Source organism: Temnothorax nylanderi, unplaced genomic scaffold (assembly GCF_030848795.1).
Source record: "Temnothorax nylanderi isolate EJ_2023f unplaced genomic scaffold, tnyl_v1.0 TNYL_tig0205_pilon, whole genome shotgun sequence".
Taxonomy (NCBI): Eukaryota; Metazoa; Arthropoda; class Insecta; order Hymenoptera; family Formicidae; genus Temnothorax; species Temnothorax nylanderi.
Genome location: NW_027249267.1, coordinates 1 through 21,012, shown reverse-complemented (window position 1 = coordinate 21,012; position 21,012 = coordinate 1). Strand labels below are relative to the sequence as shown.

Below are 21,012 nucleotides of genomic sequence, written 5' to 3'. Positions count from 1 at the left end.
TTTTCACAGGTAATTCTATCTATCAGCTTCTTCAGAGATGTTTAGAAGTTCTGAAGCGTGAATTCAGCGAGCTTAAAACAGTAATAGCAGATCAGTTAATGTATGTCAAGGAGGATCTTTCTTATATTACCGCACCATTATACGTTTTACGATTTTATTGTAACTAAGGTAAAGATACTAAATGATAAAACTTATGAAGCAATATCACAATGTTGGCATGTTATTTTAATCTTCTTCTTTTTATTATGATGGCCGTCGAGCGCTGCTCAAATATAGGCCAGGACGAACCAATTGTCGTATAATAGTAAAATCCCCAGGATAAAGGCGCCAATTCGGTCACTAACTTTGTTGATACAAGACGCCGAGCGGTGTGTTATTTCGTGACTCGCCGCTGCATGTGGCACATGCCTGCGCCGCAGCCGACACGAGACGTCCCCCACTCCCGCACTGGAGAGACCGGGGAATTAGGGCTGGAATCCCATGGATAGGGTAGCCCCCAGAAGGAGTCGAATGAATTGGTGGGGGGGGGGTCATTTAAGAAAAATAGGATGTCCTTAGAAGCGTGTGGAAAAGTTTTTTCCAAGTACTTAATTAAATGAGTTGCTTTACTCGAATAAATTGAACAATGAAAAATTACATGGTTTATGTCCTGAATAGGGTAGCCGCAAGGACAGGCCCCCGAATCTATTATGTTCTTCCTTGCTAGACTATGATTTAGATTATAGTGGTCGCTGCGCAGCCTGCTTATCAGAACTATTTCCTTTCTTTTGAAAGGTTTTTTATAAAACCAGGGACGATCTTTGCTGTTGTGAAAAAGATTGTAGTACAAAATTCCTTTGTACGAACCGTGATACCGTAAATACTCCGCGAAATTTCTACGTAAGGATTCTCTGGAAAGTGAATAGAAATCGCTATGCGGGACTTTGAAGTTGGGACGATGCCCGTTTCTAGTGGCTGCTTTGGCCACTCTATCTGCGTTTTCGTTTCCCGTAATGCCGCGGTGTGAGGGAATCCAGCCCCCCTATTCTGTAACTTCTTAACGCATGCTTTACGATTTCGTATTCCGCAAATGGATCTTAACGTATGATGTGTTAACGATGGTGTTAAGCAAGCGTAAACGCTTGCGTTACGGCGTTAAACTGAATGTCACTAGAAAATCCTATTCTGTAAGCCACTTTAACGCAATTCATAACGCATTTTCTTGCGTTACGTAAAAATATTGTAACGCGAGCTGTCGGACAGCGTTAAACTTTGTAACGCATCATAGAATTGTGCACATTTGTTATAATAATACTTATATTAGTGTTATAAATAGCGTTTTCGATTTGTTGACTCGACCCGACTCGGATCAAATCGAAAATTTGGTTTAAAACTCGATGACTCTAAACTATCATGGCAAAAAGCGTTTCGTAACCTCTATCAAAGATTCTTAGCATAGATTATCGTGGCATATTATTATATATATTTTATTATCATTTTTCCGAACTTTCAATCTGACCCGAGTCGAGTGATCGAGTCCACAAATTGAGAACGCTATAAGATTATTTGTGTTATAGGTATGAAAATGGCTCCTGCTATGATGTTAATGGATTTATTAGAAGTTAGAGAAGAAGAAGAAATAATGAGAGAAAATTCTGAGACAATAAAAACGTTGAGAAATACTATTGAGCTTTTTAATTTAACAGATCGGCAATTTGTAAAAGTCTTTCGTTTATCGAAAGATGCAGTGCGCTATTTATGTGATGTTCTTCAATGTTCCTTGCAGCGTAGAAGAAAAGGATTAAGTGTGGAAACTCAAGTAATTATATCCATTTGCATTGCAAATATTAAATAACATAGAATCATAGAACTTTTATTGAAATATATTAAAATAATTAATACAAAAACTTTAATGTTTATAGATTTTTACCGCATTACGGTTTTTTGCTACCGGTTCATATCAAAAAGCTGTTGGAAATGATTACTTAGTATCAGTGTCACAACCTGCTGTCAGTCGGGCAATAAAAGCAGTTGCAGTTAGTATTACTGAATTACTTGCTCATGAATGGATTAAGTTTCCAAGAACGGAGGAAAAACGAGCAGCTTTGAAAAGAAGGTAACTCCGTAATTATGAAGCACTAGAAATACAAATCAGAGAAACATTTATTTTTAAAACATTATACGCATATTACATAATAATATCAATCGAACTAAATTATACATGATTGTTCCGATTGCTTAGAACAATTCTTAAGAAGTCTCTTTTTTAAGTAATAAATTTATCTATTCAATGTAATTAGTTTTCTATGAACACTTTTTTAAATATTCTATTCTCTACTATATATTCTTACAGATTCCAAGAAGAAAGAAATTTTAAAGGAGTTATAGGTTGTATCGATTGTACCCACATTGCTATTGTAAAACCGAAAAATCACGAGGAAGCATATGCAAATCACAAGGGCTTTCATTCCGTTAATGTGCAAGCAGTAAGTTAATTAAGTACAGCAAACTACAACAAAACATAGTAATATTTTTCAATGCATGTTGCGTATGCACTACATACGCTTAAACATAATTAATGTTTACTAATATTATTACAGATATCCTCGCATGATTTAGAAATCTTAAGTATAAATGCCAGATTTCCGGGAACTGTACATGATAGCTTTATATGGAGACATTCTGCCGTGAGAAATGAAATGATACGTTTGTATGAATCTGGAGCTCGAACAACGTGGCTTTTGGGTCAGTATTGTGATTAGCATTGTGTTTGGTTTATATTGAGGAATGTTTAAAAATATTTATTTATATGCGACGACAGGCGATTCAGGTTATGGCCTAGAACCTTGGCTTATGACGCCTATAACGGGTGCACCAGAAGGAAGCGCGGAAGCACGATACACAGACTGTCATGTCTCTACTAGAAATTTTGTGGAGAGAATGTTTGGCGTCTTAAAAAGCGTATGGAGATGTCTTCTTCATCATCGCGTACTGCATTATGAACCCATCGTGGCATCAAACATAATAACAGCATGTGCTATATTACATAATATACGACTTCGCTATAATGTTATTGACGTAGACTTTGATATTGATGAAGAGGGTGAAGCTGAAGCTATTCAAAGAAATATGCAACGACGTAATCTTGAAGTACGTGATCGTATTAGAATGCAAGCACAAGAAATAATAGGAGCAGATGAAGCGCACTTAAATCCTGATAATAGATTGAGAGAAGCCAGAAGAGTACAGAGAAGAATTCTTCGCACTCAATTTGGCTTGCAAGAAGAAGAATAACAAATTTTCAATTATACAAAGAATATATTATGTGCATACTTTAGAAAATAAGTACAATGTTTTATAAAATACAAATAAAAAATGTATTGCAAACGTAACAAAATATTGTTCTTATTTCATACATTATACTTATTGTTATGTGCATACTTTACAACATAAATACTATGTTTTATGGAAAAAAATGTATTAGAAACATAACATAACATAAAATATTGTTCTTTATCACAAAATATTGTTTCATACGTTAAACTTATAATTATTATTATTATTGCAATACTTTTTATTTATTTATTTTAATTTTTTTCTTTAAGACTTTCAATAGTTTTAGACAAGATATCTAGCGTTTGTTTATGTAGTGTTAAAGATTTTCGAAGCAGTTCAGTTTGTTCTTCTGTTGCAGAAGCAATGCGGCTTAAATGTTCAGTCATTACCATTAAAGGCTGAAAATAAGATAAAACAAATTTATTAAGATTGTAGTATAATAATATTATAGATGTTTTAAAATTATAAAAATTACTAAGTTTAAATAACAGGACCACAAAAATTTTTTTTTGAAAAGCAACTGGGATCAAAGTAGGTGTTTCTTATAGATTTTGGGTCACTGAATCCGAATTCGTAAACCGTTTTGCTCCATCACGTCTAGATTTTTAGATAATCGAGAAAAATAGCGGAAAATCTGTGAAAATTGAAATAAACATTTAAAGAAAGAGCAAAAGTATAACATCAAAGAAAGAGAAAAAGTATAACTTCAAAATGCGGTCGCAGAACTGATTTAAATATATTTTGGTAAGTTAAATAAAGTGCAAAAAAGGAGGATGTTAAAAAAAGGACGAATTTCGCCCAAAAGGTGTAAGTAAAAGAAATAGTGTTTTTTGTAGATCTTGATCTCCTGAATACGATAAAGCTAATAAAAAGTTCGTGGTGCTTGGGGAACACCTTGAAAATTGAGCATAAACGTGGTGTATTTACAGAAATTCGGATGATATATGCTATATCATAAAATGTACTGGTGAAAGATTTGTTGGGGAGAGAAAAGGGGGAAGAAAGAGTGTTGTGTGTGTGTGTGTGTGTGTGTGCGGGTGTGCGCGTGTGTGCGCGGGTGCGTGTGTGTGTGTGTATGTGCGCGGGTGCGTGCGTGTGTGTGTGTGCGTGTGTGCGTGCGCGGGTGCGGGTGCGTGTACGTGTGTGTGTGTGTGTATGTGCGCGGGTGCGAGTCGGGTGTGCGCGTGTGTGCGCGGGTGCGGGTGCGGGTGTGCGTGTGTGTGCGCGGGTGCGTGTGTGTGCGTGCGTGTGTGTGTGCGTGTGTGCTTGCGCGGGTGCGGGTGCGGGTGCGGGTGCGGGTGCGGGTGCGGGTGCGGGTGCGGGTGCGGGTGAGGGTGCGTGTGCGGGTACGGGTGTGTGCGCGCGTGCGCGTGTGTGCGAGTGTGCACACACCCGCACAAACGCACACACACACGCGCACACCCGCACACACCCGTACCCGCACACGCACCCGCACACATGCACACACACACGCACACAAAACACTCTTTCTTCCCCCTTTTCCCTCTCCCCAACAAATCTTTCACCAGTACATTTTATGATATAGCATATATCTCACCCGAATTTCTGTAAATACACCACGTTTATGCTCAATTTTCAAGGTGTTCCCCAAGCACCACAAACTTTTTATTAGCTTTATCGTATTCAGGAGATCAAGATCTACAAAAAACACTATTTCTTTTACTTACACCTTTTTGGGCGAAATTCGTCCCTTTTTTAACATCCTCCTTTTTTGCACTTTATTTAACTTACCAAAATATATTTAAATCAGTTCTGCGACCGCATTTTGATGTTATACTTTTTCTCTTTCTTTGATGTTATACTTTTGCTCTTTCTTTAAATGTTTATTTCAATTTTCACAGATTTTCCGCTATTTTTCTCGATTATCTAAAAATCTAGACGTGATGGAGCAAAACGGTTTACGAATTCGGATTCAGTGACCCAAAATCTATAAGAAACACCTACTCTGATCCCAGTTGCTTTTCAAAAAAAATTTTTGTGGTCTTGTGTAATTATTGTGTGTCACTTCTAATTAATAATTATTAAAATCATACTAATTTCGTGTTTAGTAATTTTTTTATAAATACGATATATGTATTTGAAAGAAAAATAAAGCATACAAGAAGATAAATTACATACCTGTATACTTTCAATATGTCTGTCTTGCTGATCTTTAAAAGAGCTCACACTTTCTTCCAGGGAAGAGCTTTTGAAACGTTTCCCTATAAAAGAAAAAAATCTTGATTAAACCATAACATATGTTATTACATAATAAAGTGACATTAGGTAATATTGAATATTTATACTATTAATATTTCATGCTTACTATTGTGGCCGGTTGAATTACGTATATTAGATGTTATCAATAATTGTCCTATTTTGTTAGGTATATCGTGCTAGTTAAGAAGTTCATCATTGGACAATACGGGAACAGAGTTGCATTAGGTTTATCGTGCTGGTTAAGAGGTTCATTAGTAGGCAATACAGGAACTGATACAATAGTATGGGGTTTAGATGGTTTTTCATTACGATGTAGAAGATTTTCTTGCGGTTTAGGAATTGTCTCTTCTTCATCTTGGATAACTGCACTTGTACTCTCCTCAGTTGTTTCTGTTGCCTATATGAAGTATTCAATTTAATATAAAAATATACAAAGCATATTTAACAGCGTTATTTTATATGTAATATTCACTACATTTTGTTCTTCTTGAATAATAATAATTTCATTTAAGTCAGTACATGATATCAATCCCAATGTCAGAGACGGATCAGTAATATCCTTAAAATAAGCACAGCATAATTAATTAAAACCACTATAGACACATCATGTTATATATATTTTGTATATAACATTTAGTGAAAAAATAACAAACCTCAGGTCGTTCTCCAAAGCCCATCTCCATTATAGGCAGACCTACAGACGATTCACCACCAATAACAGACAAAATGCGTAAATTCAAATCCTTTAGTTGGATTGCATTACCAGTGTTGCCAGTAAGTTTTTGATCTGCTTTGGCCTTTGCTGCCCGGCTTCTGGCTTGATTACTTTGATCACACCAAAGCTACAATACATCATGCAAAATTTATGAAAACAAATATTTTTGTGTTGAGAAAAATATGTGAGAAAATAACTTAAAGATGAGAAATATGTAAGATGAATTCATATTTTACTTTTTTCCAAGCTTCTACACTTTTTGATGGCCCTTCTAAGCGATTCAGCTCCTCAGCCACTTCTTGCCATTGTGTATCGTGGGCTGCCTTTCCCCTTGCTCCTAATAATTTTCCAGTAGCAAATGCATTGTGACTTTGCATGTATCCAATAAGATATTCTACTTGGATACTGCTTGCTTTAGGAGCTCTTGTCTTTTTTTGTTTAACTTCCATACTATTCAAAGAACATTTGCATTCTATTAAAAATTATATTAAAACTAGAATTTTTAGATTAATTAAGTTATACTTATATACAATTCAATTATAAGACAGATTAACATGACAGATTAATACATTGTAAATATAATAATATATTTCATAAATTGAATGAAGAATATGGATTATAATGTATTTGCAATAAGTATACTTTGCTATATATATCTAATAATATTAAAATTACAATAATATCAAAATAAATTGTAATTAATTCGTTTTTTTAATTTTCAAATATATTTAACTACTAATTAAAATATCTTTTAATTTATTAATCTGACTTTTAATTAACAATATACATTACATACACACATAACCTAACCAAACTAACCTCATACATATACGTCATATGACAAATTAATCATTTCCCAAGTAGCAGAGTGACGTGAAATGACGTATTAATAACGTCTAAATGATGTCTTTAACGTCAACAAAACGTCATTAAGACGTCTCTAGACGTCATCCTGCTACCTGGGTTGTACAATTTATAAACAATTATTTCTATTACTACAATTATTACTCTGTATATATCAAGACTACAATAATTAAAAAATATATACAATAAGTAATATATAAATACTTACTTTATATATCTTCCGCTTATAGTACACGCAAAAGTTCACGCGAGTTCTCTAAAATTGGCGGTTAGAATATTTTCTTACTCTGATTGGCTTACAGCTATAACGTCATCTAGTTCCTTCTTCCTTTGCGTTATATTTCCGAAGATATCCGAACAACACGGGACTCATAACGCAAAGCGTTAACGAAGCATAAAGAATACGATTTCCGAGAGAGTGCGTTACAGAGTAACGCATGTTTCGTTAGCGGAGTCATAACGCAAGAAATTACAGAATAGGGCCCCAGGCCAAACGAATTTCTACCCCACTATTAGAGAGTTGCGATATTTTTTCTCTGATCCAGGGAATGATATAATTTTGCAGGTTGGATTTAATTGAGCAGATGTTATCAAGCACGTTCTTAGAGTCAGAAAAAATGGTGGCTATGCGGAAGTCAAATTGCTCAATAAAAATTAGTGCTTGGAGAATAGCCCATGCCTCCGCCGAGAAGATTGTTGTTTCCGGCGGAAGCCTATGCATGAGCTCCAAATTAAAGTCCGGTGCATATATTCCGGCACCGACGAAAGAACAAGAGTCACCTTTAGAACCGTCCGTATAGAAAGATGTGGACCCCTCTCTAATGTTTTTGGAAGCATCCAGAAAAATTGAGTTGACATTGGAAATATCTTCCGGAAATTTAAATGCGGTATAATGGATGTCGATAATAAGAGAATCGAAACTGTGACTAAAAGCAGGAAGAGAAACTGATTGATAAATTTTACTGACTTTGTGGAGAATAGATCGGTAGGAATTATAGGACGGAATTGAACTTGTGGCCATGTCGTGATTATGGCGTGACCTGGTTAGTGGGTGTATATTGTCCAAGCTGATAATAACAGGACTGAATTCTTGAGCTATATTCTTGAGAACTGTTTTGGATGTCAAGTACTCGATCCTGTACTTGAGCGGTGCTTCTTTGGCTTCATCCAGCAGTACATTAATAGGCGTGGATTGACGATATCCGTATGCTATCCTGATAGCTTTGTACTGTATGCGTTGAATCCTATCAAAGATGGTGAAGTTACCTTTAAGCTGGTAAACTTGACAGCCGTAGTCGATGGAGCTGCGGATGATCCCTTTGTAGATCATATTCAGGTGTTGCGGGTGAGTGCCCCACCAGACCCCTGCCAGAGCCTTCATGATGTTTAAGGCCTTTCTGCATTTACCTATTACAGCCGCAAAGTGGGGTTTGCCGCTAAGCTTAGAATCCAAAATGACGCCCAGAAACCTAACCGTTTCACTGTAATGTATCGGGCTGTTCATAACCATAACCTCTGAAATAATTGTTGGGATCTTCTTTTTATGAGTAAAGATGACAGATTGTGACTTAGTCGGCGAAAGCGTGAGACCTTTGCTGAGAAGGAAGTCAGTGATTCTCTGAATGGATTCATTGATTGAATGAACAGCGTCATCTAGATTTTTGTTGGTTGAGTAAACAACCACGTCATCCGCATACAGTAATATTTAACAGTCGGAATTGACCAGTTTTACGATATCCTTGATGTAGATATTGAATAAGGTCGGGCTTAATATTGAGCCCTGTGGGGTGCCTTTCCTGGCGTACATAGGGCCACACTTTCAACCGCACTTGACATAGTAGACGAGCCTGTTACTGATTAAGTTCATGACGAACTTACGAAATTTAGTAGGGACCTTAGCCGCCCTGAGATCCTTATCCAGAATGTGGGGCTGGACATTATCGAAAGCACCATCAATATCAAGGAACGCTGCCACCGTGTAAGCACCCTTTAGAAATCCGGCCTTTATATGATTGGTCAGTGCGACCATACTGTCTGTGCAGGATCGAGAATTTCGGAACCCTAGTTGTGCATCAGAAAGAATATCATTGTATTCCAAGTGCCACCGAAGTCAATTGTACATGCATTTTTCCATGACTTTTAAAACGCAAGATATCAGAGAGATGGGCCTGACTCCCCTCCCACCGGGCTTGGGAATAAAAATCACCAAAGATGTGCGCCAATCATCAGGAAATGATCCGTTATCCAGAAATCAATTGAAGATTTCCCGAAACTTGCACCAGTAAGCCTCAGGGAGAGCTGACAAGATGACGTAGTCCAGCTGATCTAGACCCGGCGAAGATTTGAGTTTTGCAGTTTTAAGTGCCGTTTTAATCTCCTGCATAGAGATGGGGCCATCCATCCAAGCGGAAAGGTGCTCCGCATTAGAGGCGTCCATATCTGACATTTCCGCCAGCGATGGGTCGTCAGGTGAGCAGGAAGGAGGACATAGTTTATTAATCGCGGCTTGGATTAACTCTTCTTCCTTTAGAGGGTCGTTGATGGGTTGAGAGGCATCCTTTCTCTTAAACGATTTTACCATTCTCCAGACCTGATCAATGGGCGTCTTAGCGTTGAAAGTAGCACAGAAGTCCTTCCATCCCTTAACCTTTTGTTCTCTGAGAACACGCCTTGCGACGGCAATTGACCTTTTGTATTCTATCAATGTTTCCATGGTATAATGTCTTTTGAAGTTTTTTTGGGCGGCTCTACGAGCTTTAAGGGGTTACACCACTGTAGAGCATGAAAAAATAGGGAATATTTCGGGAATTTTTTTTGGCGCAATAAAGAGATGAATCGAAATTCTGCAAAATGGGATTTATAATGCTAGTAATAAAGTACAAAATATATTTTTTTCAACTTCGTTCATGACAAAATGGCGGCTGCGCAGCATTTCTCCGTCGGTGCCTTTTTTTTTTGAAGGGGTCCACGGCCGGAAACCTAACTCCCGCAATTTTTGACCTGGAACAAAAAACCAAAGTTTTTTCGATTCTATAGAACAACAGCAAGAGACGTACGTAGGATTTTTTCGATATATTGATTTTTCGCGAAATGGTGCATTTCAAAAAAAAAAGTTTAAAAGTTCATGAAAAAAATCGTCACAAAATTGTTTATAAAAAAAAAAAATGCAATATAAAAAAAAATCCTACGTACGTCGCTGGAGAAAGCAATTTTGAATATACTGTTAAATTTTCAGATCGATCGGTGAAGATTTGTTCGAGTTATGTTTCCGGCCAGTTCAAAAAAAGTAGTTTCGAGAAAAACGCGTTTAAAGTTTTAAGTACTGTAAAATCATATTATATTCTTCTATACCTTTAATCTGCGATGCCTGCACCATACAATTGGCCTTCTAGATTGACATCCTCCTCCTCTTTTTCCTTTCTTAAGGCTTTCAAGTCGATTCGAGCCTTTCTTGCACCTTCACTCAACGATTCTTCCGCTTTCTTGATGCGCTCCGCGTCCACCTCCATGCATAGATTGTAGCTGTTTGGGCCAATTGTCATGCCCATAGTGTCGATTACGTGCAAAATTGAGGAAAATCCGTCATTGAACACACAAGTAGCAATATTTGTGGCAATATCTAATACTAATTTTCCACTAGATATTGATTTTGGAGCGGCAGAATTGAAAATTTTGACATTTAGACATTTTTGCGGCCCTTTATCTTTTAGTATATCATTTTTAAGACCCTAAAACACCTTTTAAGCAAAAAAAAAATTTTTCGTTTTTTTGAAAATTCTACAGTGGTGTAACCCCTTAATGGCAGTCTCGCATTCGTCATTCCACCACGGGGCCGGGTGAAATTTGCTTTTGATATGAGAATCCGATGGGGAGGTGTTTTTCCCCAAAGCCTCGGTTATGCATGATTTAATGATAGAAATGATTTAATTATAGGCCTCGTTAGCGTCATTAACATTGATGTTATTAATGTTCTGAGCTTCCTTGTTTAATAGAGCTGTTAGAGCTTCAATTGAATCCTTATTGTACTTGAGTCTATGGATGAATTTGCGCTTGGGTTCCACATAGCCATTGAAACAGATAATAATTGGAACATGGTCGCTGCCCCTTAAGTCGCCTTCCTCATTATTTGTACAAGTGCTAATTGAAGCCAAATCAGGAGAGGCTATGGTAAGGTCGATTACGGAATCAATATTACATGCAAGGTTAAAAAAAGTGGGGGAACCATCGTTTCAAATTACCAAATCATTATCCGCGATAGCCGAGGCGATGATTTCGCCTGCTTTATCCATTCGTCTGTCATTCCAATCGGAATGATGAGCATTGAAATCGTCTACTAGAAAAGCGTGCTTGTATTGGTTGGCATAATTGAATAAGTTATCAAAAAAAGAATCGGGAGTATCTTGTCCCGTATGTCTATAAATATTGCAAATAAAGAGCTCTTAACTTTGAAAGGGTACGGTGATTGCGATTAGTTCAACCGAGGGATGCGCAAAGCTCGAAAGATCATGAATGGTGTGAGCGAAATGTTACTTTAATGTATGTAATATTGTGATTAGTCACGAGGAAAAAGCGAACCTCTGTTCACATTTGACGTTCACGATGATATTCGTGTTATACACGATGCTTCTGTCGAAACCGAGGAATCACATGCCGGAAAAATTTTACTTAGGTATTTATCATTAAAAGAATACTTTGTATAATTCTCTTTTATGTTATTTCTCATTAGATCATGGTACGAGAGGAACAAACACATTTTTCCAGCGAGTAGATGGGAACTTTTTGATCCAACGAAAAGTTGACAAGTATACACTGTCGGATAAAAATAGGAAGAAAGATAAAATCTGATAAACTTAGATTCAACGAATTGTCCAATTTCGTTTAAAGGATTCAGATTCAAAAGACTAATTTAGTAGAGCTACATAATTGAGTAAATGAATTAAATATTATTATATAACTGAATGAATTAAAATCACAGTCCTTAAAAATACAATGTAGCTATTACTATCACAATAGGATTTGAATCTAAACTTAATACATGTACATTTTGTTAGCAATTGCGATATAGTAGAAATTTTCTCTATTTTAATAGCCTTATATATATATATATATATATAAGGCTATTTGCATATATCAAAATGTATTGTATTTATTTCACAAAACCAGTCCAGAAAAAATAAACTATATCATCTCTATTATCAATACAATTTGAACACAAAATAAGATAGAAAAATAAGGTACATGTAGAATATTGTTTTCTGAAACATTTTATCTTAAAATTATAAAAAATTGAACATGAGAAAAACTTACATGCTAAATATTCGTTGAACAACATTTCTCGCAATCGATATATTTCGAACAAACTTTTACATATCTCGCGATTCGTAACTGAACTCACATGTGAAAACTTACAGATTTAAACCTAACTTATATATATTTATGAATAGTGTATTAAGCTCTATAAAGATTTGAAGCGAGTCTTTAAGTGCAAGGTGAGCACCATTTTTCGGGGTTACCCGATATCACAATAGGATATGAATCTAAACTTAATAATACATATACATTTTGTTGGCAATTGTTATTTAGTAGAAATTTTCTTTATTTTAATAGCCTTATGTATATATATATAAGGCTATTTGCATATATCAAAATGTATTGTATTTATTTCATAAAACCAGTCCAGAAGAAATAAACTATATCATCTCTATTAACAATACAATTTGAACACAAAAAAAGATAGAAAAAAAGGTACATGTAGAATATAGTTTTCTGAAACATTTTATCTTAAAATTATAAGAAATCGAACATGAGAAAAAATTTCATGCTAAATATTTGTTGAACAACATTTCTCGCAATCGATATATTTCGAACAAACTTTTACATATCTCGCGATTCGTAACTGAACTCACCTGTGAAAACTTACAGATTTAAACAAAATTTATATATTCAGTGTGAGTCCCTCGAAGTACAAGTTTTCTTGATGCCTGTTGTAGCTTTTCTTTTGTTTTTCATTTTACGGATTGGAAAGTTGTCAGATTTAGATCGTTGATTTATTGATCTTCGTGCTGTGGAGAAAGAGTATTTGAGTTCCTGTATGTTTATATGCCATGGATGTAAAATATATCTTATATGTTATTCGGAATAAATCTTACATTTTTGTTTGACATTTTCTATCGATTTAAGTACTGGTCTATTTTTCTTATTTATAATATCTTTCTCGGAAAGTCTCTGTATTTTAACCTTGGGTTGTAATAGTATATCCGAATTGGTGCAAATCTCTGTTGCTACATTTGCACATGGTGTAGAATCAGTTTCATTATTCGTCAAAGATTCGTCTAAAGTATCTTCAGATCCTGCATAAAATTTTTATCAAAATATGCGTATAATTGCTACAATTATTTGTTTGTACTTACTTTGGACAGTAGAATTTTCCTTATAACGATAGTCATCTAATTTGCCAATAAACATACGAAGAAATTGTTGAAGGGGTAATCTAGAAAATATTGTAAAGTACAATATCAATAGCTGCTTTCCATTTAGTGACACAAATCGACAAAAGTATCGTTCTGTCTTTGTTACTCATTGAATGCCAAGAAAGATAGAACATTATTTGTGTCGATTTGTGTCTAAATGAAAAGCACACAATATTAACCTAAATTAATATAAATATAAGAAAGTAAGTGCAGTTTTACCTTCCAGAAATCAGATCAATTTGTGCTTGAAAAATTTTCATATCTCTTTCTATGCTTTTTCGTGATCGTACAGATCGTACGTCTTCATTATTGTGTAAACGCTTTAAGTCAATTGTTTGATCCATTATGACATTTCCTAGTTTCTCTAAAATTATGAAATAATTAAAATTAATTTAGATAATTAATATCTTGGCATTAATATTTGCTAAATATTTTCCTTTTTTATTATTTAATTAAAAAAAGATTATTAAAATTGGTTATGTTTTCAACTGAATATTATTTTGATTAATCGATTAATATTTATTAATTTTTCTTTTCTATTTGTTTATTAAGAGAATGTATTAATTTAATATAATTTATTGTAATTTACCTAAAAACAACCATACATTTGGATGATGGCCGCCCAATTTCCTATTTATCACATTATGAAAACTTTCAACGGCATTGTTTGTTCTGACAGGGCATTTGTACACGCTAATTTTTGAAGCCTTTGATAACCACGTCTTTTCAACGTAAATTAAGAATTCTTTTATCTTCTCATAGTCAGGGTCATTTTCTTCACAAGTATTGCACAATATATGATAAGCTTCTGTAAAGTATTGTTCTGGCAGTAATGGTATTGTCATCGTCATAGACAGTATAACACTGGGAGAATTACGTAAACCTAAATGATTCCATTTTCTTTGTAGTGCCTGCAACATAACAAGCGTAAATAATTATTCCAAAAAATGTATTTAGTAATCATAAATTAAAGAAATAATTGTAAATTTAAATACTTGGTTCAGGTGAAACCAGCATCCATGTATAGTTGCATTCGGAAAATATTTTTCCATCGCGTTCATCGCTGCACACTCATAATCTGTCATAATAAATTTTATGTTTGTTTGCAGTCCAGGAACAAATTCTAGTACTTTTGACCAAATTTTTTCATACAGAGCTACAGTACGAGCTTCGCATAAAATAAATAACACTGCGATAACCTACAAAATACATACATGGATTGTCACAACCGTTTATAGTTCTAATTAGAGCTGTTCTCGAAAAAAACATCTACCTTATCCATGTAACGTATGTGAATTGTGTAAAGCTGACTAAGCGAAGGAGCACGAGGAACAACCTTTAATCAAATTCTATATTTATTTATAGTTTTAACACAATAAAATAAATGTAAAATAGTAAACTTACAGAAAATGTACCATCACAGTAAATTTCAGTGGATAATTCAAGTGCAGTGAGCAGTTTATCATCGGAGAAGAGAAATGCTTTTTTCCCATCACTTGCGGTTACACTCCCTTTGTAAATATGACTTATTGGTGTATAATGGTTCAATTCATCAGCGAGCGTAGCTATAGATTGTGGCAACTTTGGCCTGCTCTTTATTCTTTCTCTATTTAGTTGGCTTCTAATTGATTTGAAAGCTATAAGTGCAGCTGTCTCAGGATCTCTGAAATATATCATATATCGATCTTTTTACAAACATAAGCTTAATTACGCATGACAACAACGTGGGACATTTTGCATGCATCAAGAACCTCGAGCTCGAGCTCGCGAGCCTCGAGCTCGCAACTGAGCACGCACCATAGTTGGAAATACTTTTGCGATCGGTGAGTATACATCCTAATAAATAATAAAAATAATTTTACGTAAAAGATATGTGACATTCCACGTCAAGTGGCCCCTCCCTCTGTCCAAAAATTGAAGCGACTTTAAATATTGAGTTTGCGCTTAAAATGTTCGTATAAGCGAGGGCTTTCGAAATTTGAGTGGCCTTTTTGACAAACTCCATAACCCCATAACCCCATAAGCAAAATAACCCAAAAACCTGATGAAGTGATCTTACAATATGATTTATACGACTTGTCTCATCTCAATAATCGCTTTAATTAAGCTGTTTGGCCCGAAAACCCTCATAAACTATTAACCCCATGACCCCTTGATCTTATAACCCTCAAAACCCCATAACCCCATAACCATATATAGCCCCATAAGCTTCTAAACCCCTATAATCGAAACCATCGCACTTTGATTATCTTTCTATACCTCCGTAATCCTGTAATCCCATAACCCCATAACCCCATTCTAGAATATGCCCAATTACAAATTTGAATACGCATTATGTCTTACCTGCACAATTTCACGACTCATTCCAAAAACTGCATTACCATGTCGTCAGTATCCAAAAACTCCATAAAAATCATAACTTAATGAGTCTGGCCTTGTAATCCATTCAAAATTAGTGTTTTCTCAAAATTTGTACTGGGATGACTGGTACCTCCACGTGGTCAGGATGGGTAACGCTAAAACCAGTACAAATTTTGAGAAAACACTAATTTTGAATGGATTACAAGGTCAGACTCATTAAGTTATGATTTTTATGGAGTTTTTGGATACTGACGACATGGTAATGCAGTTTTTGGAATGAGTCGTGACATTGTGCAGGTAAGACATGATGCGTATTCAAATTTGTAATTGGGCATATTCTAAAATGGGGTTATGGGGTTATGGGGTTTTGGTGTTTTAGGGTCAAGGAGTTATGGGATTACAGGATTACGAAGGTATAGAAAGATAAATAATCAAAGTGCGATGGTTTCGATTATAGGGGTTTAGAAGCTTATGGGGCTATATGGTTATGGGGTTATGGGGTTTTGAGGGTTATAAAATCAAGGGGTCATGGGGTTAATAGTTTATGAGGGTTTTAGGGCCAAACAGCTTAATTAAAGCGATTATTGAGATAAGACAAGTCGTATAAATCATATTGTAAGATCACTTCATCAGGTTTTTGGGTTATTTTGCTTATGGGGTCATGGGGTTATGGAGTTTGTCAAAAAGGCCACTTAAATTTTGAAAGCCCTCGCTTATACGAACATTTTAAGCCCAAACTCAATATTTTAAGTCGCTTCAATTTTTGGATAGAGGTAGGGGCCACTTGACGTGGAATGTCACATATATAAAAAAAAATTTTATTATTTACACTGATGTTTGCACTATTTCTACACGAGCGAGAAATTAGAAGCCCACACCGTCGACTGTCAGGAGATGAACGACTGCGCGATCAAGTTACCGAGCGATAACGACAAGTGGTTAGTCTTTAAGAATCACAACAGGAAGGAACGAGTTTCGTTTATAGTATACGCCGACCTGGAATGTACCCTGGAGAAGATGGAAGCGGATTCGGAATCGTCCAGGTACACATATCAACATCATCGCGTGTTTAGCATAGGGTACTACGTGCGTTGCTCGTACGACGATTCGTTATCAATGTATCGGTTTCGTCGCGATAAGGATTGCATCGCGTGGTTCGCCGAGGAGCTAAGACGTTTAGCTCACGACGTAAAGACAATCTTGTCCACTAATGTACCCATGGCGGATTTTACGCGAGACGAGTGGGAAAAGTTTAACAGCGCAACGCACTGTCACGTGTGCGAAAAACCGTTCGAGCCAGACGACGTGCGAGTACGCGATCATTGTCATCTGACCGGTCAGTACAGAGGTCCCGCGCACTCAAACTGTAATCTGAACTACAAAGATTCGCATTGCATTCCCATAGTTTTTCATAATTTATCGGGCTACGACGCGCATTTTATTATAACGGAAATAGCAACAGCGTACGAAGGACATGTAGATTTACTCCCAATCACAAAAGAGAAATACATTTCGTTTACGAAAAACGTTAAAAGCACCGAAGATAAAGATAAGAAAACTTGCGTCAAATTGCGATTTATCGATTTGTACAAGTTTCTCATCGCTAGTCTCGACAAATTGGCATCTTATCTCAGCAAGGATAAACTGCGAATATTGCAACGCGAATTTTGTAAATTATCCGCAGAAAATTTCGATTTGCTGACACGAAAAGGCGTATTTCCGTATGAGTACATTGACTGCGTCGAAAAGTTGAAGGACTTGTGTTTACCACCGCGCGACTCGTTTTATAATTCACTAGCTGGTTACCCGGGCTTCGCCCCGGAGGACAAATGTAATAAGACACACAAATAGTCTCCCTCTCCCTCTCCCTCTTCCTCTCCCTCTCCCTCTTCCTCTTCCTCTTCCTCTTCCTCTTCCTCTTCCTCTCCCTCTCCCTCTCCCTCTCCCTCTCCCTCTCCCTCATCCTCTCCCTCTCCCTCTCCCTCTCCCTCTCCCTCTCCCTCTCCCTCTCCCTCTCCCTCTCCCTCTCCCCTCTCCCTCTCCTCCCTCTCCCCTCCCTCTCCCTCTCCCTCTCTCTCTCTTTCTTTCTCTCTCTCTCTCTCTCTCTCTCTCTCTCTCTCTCTCTCTCTCTCTCTCTGTGAGTATCATTGCTTGTCTATTTTCCTTGCTCCTGCTTCAAGTGAATCTTTTTTCTGCCGTAAGCTGCCTTCGGGCCATTTTTTTGCAGGTATTGGCATGTCTTTTGCTGCTTGTTACGCACAATTGTTATCTTCCTGGTGCTTGCTACCTAATTAAGAGCATTTCTATGGCGAGTGTCATCGTTTGGTCTAACCTAACTCTTGGCTGTTCCTGTGGAAAACGTTGATCTCAGCTGCGCATGCGCCCGTCGTTGCCGATCTACTCTATCTTCACGCTATTTTCTGAGCACGTGCTATCGAGGCGACTGTTGATTGGCGGCTATGGTTGATCTCTGCGACATCCCCTGCGATCTATACGCAACACGGTGCTCGATGTGAACTGACTTTTATTTTGATCTCTGATTGGCTACTTTTGATCTGCGTTATCTCTCGTGATCTATTTGTTCTGCATTGAGTGACGTGCCAAGTGTCTTTCACTTTTCGATCTATTACACGACTAATAACTCATGCTGCGTACGTGTGCCAGGTGTACTAAATCAATAGCTGGTTTATCTGTGTCGTGCGTGGAGTGCAAACGCGTTTTTCACCCGGGTTGCGTCAAGGCATACCTTATCACTAAATCTGCTAGTAACTGCTGCAGAGCTTGTTTGTCAGTCATGCCGCTTACGCCTAAGGATCCTCAGATATCTCGATCTGCCGATCACCACAGCTCTGCTTCTCCGAGCGCGGGGGCTGTTGCCCCTTCTGGTGAACAATCGCAATCTATTGATGCATTGCTTCAGTTGATTCTGTCCAAACTCGATGAATCTGACAAGAAATTTACTGCCTGGTTTGACAGGTCTGACAAGAGAATTACTGCCTTTATCGACCAACAAGAGTCAGTAAACACGGATTTTGCGCGAAAACTTGATCAAATACCTGAGCTCCTGAAAATCATTACAAATTACGGCGAGAGAATCGCGGCGTTAGAGGCTCAGAATGCTAAATTGGAGCAAGATAATGTTAAGCTTATTCGTGAGATTCATGACTCGAAGTCTGCCCAGTCTTTTCAGGGAACTCATGGTGGAAATGAGTTGATCATATCTGGTCTACCATCGGCATTATCCGTTGCTCCATCTGAGCTCGCCAAGAATGTGCTAGAGGCATTAGAAGTCCCGGACTTATCATGCCATATTCTCGGCGTTAGAGCTGTTAAAAAAGCGCTGTCAGTGACTTCCACAGTTGCTGCATCTTCTAGCTCGATCATTGTCACCTTGGCCTCGAGTGCCGTTCGCGAACTTGTTATTTCCAAAAAGCGGGCAAAGGGTGTACTTAAACGAAAAAACGTATGCGGTGGTAACTCAGATTGTAACATTTATGTCAATGAGTTGTTATCCAAGAGCACATATGATATATTACAACGGGCTAAGAGTATTGCTAAGGAGAGGTCGTATAAGTATGTCTGGGTAACGAACGGCCAGATATGTGCTAAATATTCCGATGGTGAACCTGTTATACATATTGATTCCGATACTGATCTTGTTAAGCTCGTTTATCGTTCGGCATAATGCAACATGTAAATTTTCTTATCCGTATTGCTCAAATTTAACGCTAATTTCCTTTGTGGATATATCGACTTGCTTGCGCATGGAATTGGATAACATCAGTTCTCAGTTTTGCTATAGGGCTTAGTGCTTTCTTACCTTGTTATTAGTTTGTAGATTGCGATGCGCTTTAGTTCTTAGTTTTATATACACTATTTAGTTCGCTTAGTATTACTTGCTTCTTATCATATTCTATTTTCATTGTACTTATTATTAGTTAAGTTGCGCTAGTTCTTAGTTTTTATAGTGTATATTATTGAAATTGGTTATATTTTATTGCACCGTACTCTACATCCTGTCAATTGTTTTTATGCAGGATCATTGGTTGCTCGTCTTATGAGAGAGAGCATGCTCATGCTTTGTATTTACAGTACTGTACTTCTATCAAACTCACATCAACTTCTGTCTTTTATATTTTTATATTTTTTTTCTGTATTATTCATCACTTGCCTAAAGTCTTTCGACTATGGCATAATAAAAAGCAATCAATCAATCAATCTCTCTCTCTTTCTCTCTCTCTCTCTCTCTCTCTCTTCTCTCTCTCTCTCTCTCTCTCTCTCTCTCTCTCTCCTCTCTCTCTCTCTCTCTCTCTCTCTCTCTCCTCTCTCTTCTCTCCTCTCTCTCTCTCTCTCTCTCTCCTCTCTCTCTCCTCTCTCTCTCTCTCTCTCTCTCTCTCCTCTCTCTCTCTCTCTCTCTCTCTCTCTCTCTCTCTCTCTCTCTCCTCTCTCTCTCTCTCTCTTCTCTTCCTCCCTCTCTCTCTCTCCTCTCTCTCTCTCTCTCTCTCCTCCCTCTTCCTCTCTCTCTCTCCCTCTCTCTCTTCTCCCTCTTCTCTCTCTCTCTCCCTCTCTCTCTATCTCCTCTCTCTATCTCCTCTCTCTCTCTCTCTCCCTCTTCTCCCTCTCATCTCTTCCTCTCTCTCTCCCTCTCTCTCTCCCTCTACCCCTACTTTATGTATAATTCTTTGAAATTCAATCATTATTTCCCAAAAATTGAAAAAATTATAAAACCGGTTTCCAAAAAGATCAGTAACAAAAAACTATACACATCATGGCGCTCCCCGGAAAATTCTACCCCTACTTCATATACAATTCTTTAAGATTCCGTTAATTAATTCCCGAAAATTGAAAAAATTTGGTACAGCTTCCAAAAAGATCGGTAACGAAAAATATACACTTTATTAGCACTCCACGGAAAATTCTACCCCTGTTTATCTATAATTCTTTGAGATTCGGTCAATTATTTCCCGAAAATTAGAAAATTAGAAAAAACCGGTTTACAGAAAATCGTAACAAAAAACTATACACATTGTGGCACTCCCCGGAAAATTCTACCCCTATTTCATATAC

The 21,012-nt window shown here is 37.0% G+C and overlaps 1 protein-coding gene and 1 long non-coding RNA gene across 2 annotated transcripts; both read right to left on the bottom strand.

Annotated features, from left to right (window-relative positions):
- Positions 1-9,955: 9,955 nt before the first annotated feature.
- Positions 9,956-10,869, bottom strand: LOC139779014 (uncharacterized). The gene is made up of 2 exons (XR_011719765.1): positions 10,466-10,869; positions 9,956-10,114 (listed from the first exon to the last, which is right to left on the bottom strand). It is a non-coding gene; the product is annotated as an uncharacterized lncRNA (long non-coding RNA).
- A 2,374-nt stretch (positions 10,870-13,243) lies between these two features.
- Positions 13,244-18,741, bottom strand: LOC139778999 (uncharacterized). The gene is made up of 8 exons (XM_071717195.1): positions 18,692-18,741; positions 14,989-15,247; positions 14,858-14,920; positions 14,580-14,783; positions 14,174-14,495; positions 13,804-13,948; positions 13,525-13,604; positions 13,244-13,464 (listed from the first exon to the last, which is right to left on the bottom strand). The coding sequence occupies exons 1-8, from the start codon at positions 18,739-18,741 to the stop codon at positions 13,244-13,246; spliced, it is 1,344 nt and encodes a 447-aa protein (XP_071573296.1).
- Between the last annotated feature and the right edge of the window lie 2,271 nt (positions 18,742-21,012).